Genomic DNA, 3237 nt, shown 5'->3' on the forward strand with positions numbered 1-3237 from the left:
TAATATCTGTTTTATATTCATGTGAAAACATCTCCTTCAAACTGCTGGATTCATTCTAGTTTATCACCAAAACTACATTTTACAGATGACATGTGAACACATCATGATAACGTTATAATGTACCTTCAGCCAGTACTCGTGTTCACTGAGCAGAGCCTGAAGGCATCATGATGTACCTTCAGCCAGTACTCGTGTTCACCGAGCAGAGCCTGAAGGCATCATGATGTACCTTCAGCCAGTACTCGTGTTCACTGAGCAGAGCCTGGATTTACTCTCTGATGGTTAACATTAAACCGTGTCGTTGATTTCAGTTTCACGACGCGGTAACCGTCCCACCTGTCTCTGCAGAGTGACGGCGTTGAAGGACTGGTGTCCCTCTACGATCCGGATGAGCAGGCCGATCCACGCGGAGGTGCTGAGCGTGCTGCACATCTGGGGCATGAGAGCGATGCTGCGTATGAAGCCCAGCGTGGACCAGCTCCTGTGCTGCTCCCGAGCGACCAGCCTGTGGGAGTGACAGCCTGACAGCAACGAGGACAAGTCAGATTTAGAACAAAGTAATCATTTAAAAACTAGAAGAAGAGACTCTGTACCACCGTGGCGGTTCAGCTACCTGACTTGTCGTTGGCTCCGCTCTCCACCAGCGTCCTCAGGAGTCCACAGAGGGTCCGGGTGGCGTCGGTCTGCAGCACCTCTGCATAGATCCCAGCTGTTAGAGACAACGTCTTCAGCAGGTTCACTGTGCTGGTCAGCATCATCGCTGTCGGGTGGCTGCTCTTCTCCATCAGCTCACCTTCTAGGATGAACAAAGGACTTTTGTTATATCTTAGTCAGTCTTCAGAGTGCTTTGTTACAGTTTGTTTGTTAGGGCCCGGTAAGATGTAGCTACAGACACACACAGAACACACGGCTGGAGAACAAAGGACCATAATGATGAAATCTCTTTTCATCAGACCCGAACAGCTCGATGGTTAAAAGGCTTTTGATCTGCTACAATATTTAAACAATGTTCTTGTCATTTAATTCTATAAAACCAGACTTCATGTGAGAAACAACGCGGTTTAAGCTCAACGCTCACTTTCTGTGCTTTAGCTTCATGAGAGTTAACGGAGCTTCATGTCGGCTCCTTCTTCAGCAGTGATTATATTATTAGAGGAGCGACGGTGACTGATGATGAAATGATTAACAGTCAACAGATCATTGGCCATAATTCTGACTTTAACAGTTGAGGCACTCAAATACCGGCACACTGGTAATAAGAATGTGACATCATACACTGTGATGTAATGTGAACGCTGTGGAGGAGGACTCGCCGTCCAGGAGGTTATGGTTTCATTCTGCTAATCGACAAATTCTGGAATGAAAATGAAAGTAGTTTAAATATTAGAAACGTGCTCACAGATAAACCCGACTTCAGTTTCATGCTCCATTGAGCTTCATCCAACTTGGAGAACCGGGTTAACCCAACTGGTAAACAGCAGCTCTGCTACAGCTGACAGAACCTGGTGCGCTGACAGAACGTTCCGGGTAAAACTCTCGCTCCAGATTTTCTGTTCCACGTGTGAGAGAAGTGGACCCGAACAGACGTTTGGGTCACGAGGCGCAACGGAAGATAACCGAACGGTTCCATACAAATACACACCGTTACACTCCGATATGTTGCAGCTGAAAAACTGAAGTTAAGTTACGTTCATTATTAGTTCATTCATTCACCAGGCGATACTGTTTCAGGTTAGCTCTTCACCGCTCCTTTAGTTTAGGATACTAACGCTGCCGGTTGGTACTGAGCCAGTGTCGTGAACCGACCTGTGTCATCCTCCGTGTCAGAGTCCTCGGTTGGGGGCTGGGCTGCTGGTGGCGGCTCTGCCAGCTTCAGGTCATATTTGCCCTCTTTGCCCATCCTGTAGGAGTTGGTGCTACTGGTATCCCACTGGACCCTGATCCAACCGTCCTCTCCCAGCTCCCCGATGACCCGGCCGAGACCCGGTGCCGGACCGTCCTGGACAGAACATGTACGAGGGTCACATGCTAAACATTTTTCCTCCTCTGCTTTACGTGGTACCAACGTGACTGTCGAATGGATCCACGTACCTGATCGCCCCACTTCCAGTCGACCCCCCTCATGACCCGGGTGCCTATCTTCATCATGGAAGCCAGCTCTGGGCCCGAGGCGGGTAGGGGGGTCGGGGCCGCTTCCTTTCTGGACTCCTCCAGTACTGTAGCGGAGCCTCCGTGTGCACATAAACTCAGGTCCTCCTCACTGCTGTCTGTGCTGGGCCCTGGAGACACGACGACAGGAGACACAAACACCTCCGCCCATGAACGAGTGCAGACGTAGAGGACAGTAATGGATCCGTGAGCCGTACTGAGCCCCCTCACAGATTATCGTTAACCATCAGAGTGTAAATAAAGTTCTACTGACGATGGTTCTCCTCCAATATTCAGTAAAACATGTGTTTCTAGTCTCTGATAATGTTAAAAAAACTCTCACTATAACAAAGTAAAAGTGTAAAATGTAGTATTTTGATAGTTTCTTGACTTCAGAGCGTTGAAGTGATTTTAGGGACGGTGGTGATCCTGTAGACCAGCTGCTGTAATCACACATTAAAGGATCTGTATCTGTTAATATCGATCATCAGCGATCGACGGCAAAAAACACGATCGAGGATCTTTTTTCTTTTGTGCTGATCCAAACTGACTGTTATGCACTCGTCCGGGTCGCCTGTATGTACTGGACGGTACTCACCTATGAGCCGGAGGATACTCTGTGTGAGGGCCAACAGGCCCGAGTTGAGTAGGAGGCTGAGGCTGTTGGACCCGTGTTTCAGGGACAGCATGTGGACCATGGCCAGAAGGAAGCGGGCTTGAGGAATGGTGCCAAGACTCGGTCCTGCTGGGTTTTCATTGGTGATGGTCTGCAAGGGAACCGGCTGCACGCCTGCGTACAAACACCGAGTCGGTCCGTGTGGAGGAATAAGTGTATTGTACAGGGAGCAGACACGCAACTACACACCACTCACCGAGCTCTTTGAAGCGGACGCCGGCCTCCAGCAGGATGTTGCGGACGTTCTGGATGGCCCAGGAGTACAACTTGCCGAAGGTCACCTCCAACAGCATGCGGTTGAAGGGGGGGATCAGATCCACGTCCTTCAGGCAGTCAGACAGCGGCTCTCTGAAAAACACCACCATTAGACCACAACACGGAGGCTACAACAGACAGCAGGTCTCTAAAAACAC

At 49.7% G+C, this 3237-nt stretch overlaps 1 protein-coding gene across 1 annotated transcript; it reads right to left on the reverse strand.

Moving 5' to 3' along the window:
* Positions 1 to 258: 258 nt before the first annotated feature.
* Positions 259 to 3222, reverse strand: LOC116380025 (putative HERC2-like protein 3). Its single transcript, XM_031841979.1, has 6 exons — positions 3021 to 3222; positions 2747 to 2938; positions 2092 to 2279; positions 1807 to 1999; positions 614 to 796; positions 259 to 521 (listed from the first exon to the last, which is right to left on the reverse strand). The coding sequence occupies exons 1-6, from the start codon at positions 3187 to 3189 to the stop codon at positions 289 to 291; spliced, it is 1158 nt and encodes a 385-aa protein (XP_031697839.1). The 5' UTR covers positions 3190 to 3222; the 3' UTR covers positions 259 to 288.
* Between the last annotated feature and the right edge of the window lie 15 nt (positions 3223 to 3237).

Source organism: Anarrhichthys ocellatus, unplaced genomic scaffold, assembly GCF_004355925.1.
Source record: "Anarrhichthys ocellatus isolate YVR2014 unplaced genomic scaffold, GSC_Weel_1.0 scaffold5855, whole genome shotgun sequence".
Classification (NCBI taxonomy): Eukaryota; Metazoa; Chordata; class Actinopteri; order Perciformes; family Anarhichadidae; genus Anarrhichthys; species Anarrhichthys ocellatus.

Coding starts and splice junctions, on each gene's coding strand:
- LOC116380025 (XM_031841979.1), bottom strand. CDS start 3,189: ATGGTGGTGTTTTTCAGAGAGCCGCTGTCTGACTGCCTGAAGGACGTG. Junction 2,000..2,091: donor ACTGGAAGTGGGGCGATCAG/GTACGTGGATCC, acceptor TGTTCTGTCCAG/GACGGTCCGGCACCGGGTCT. Junction 797..1,806: donor TGACACGGAGGATGACACAG/GTCGGTTCACGA, acceptor TGTTCATCCTAG/AAGGTGAGCTGATGGAGAAG.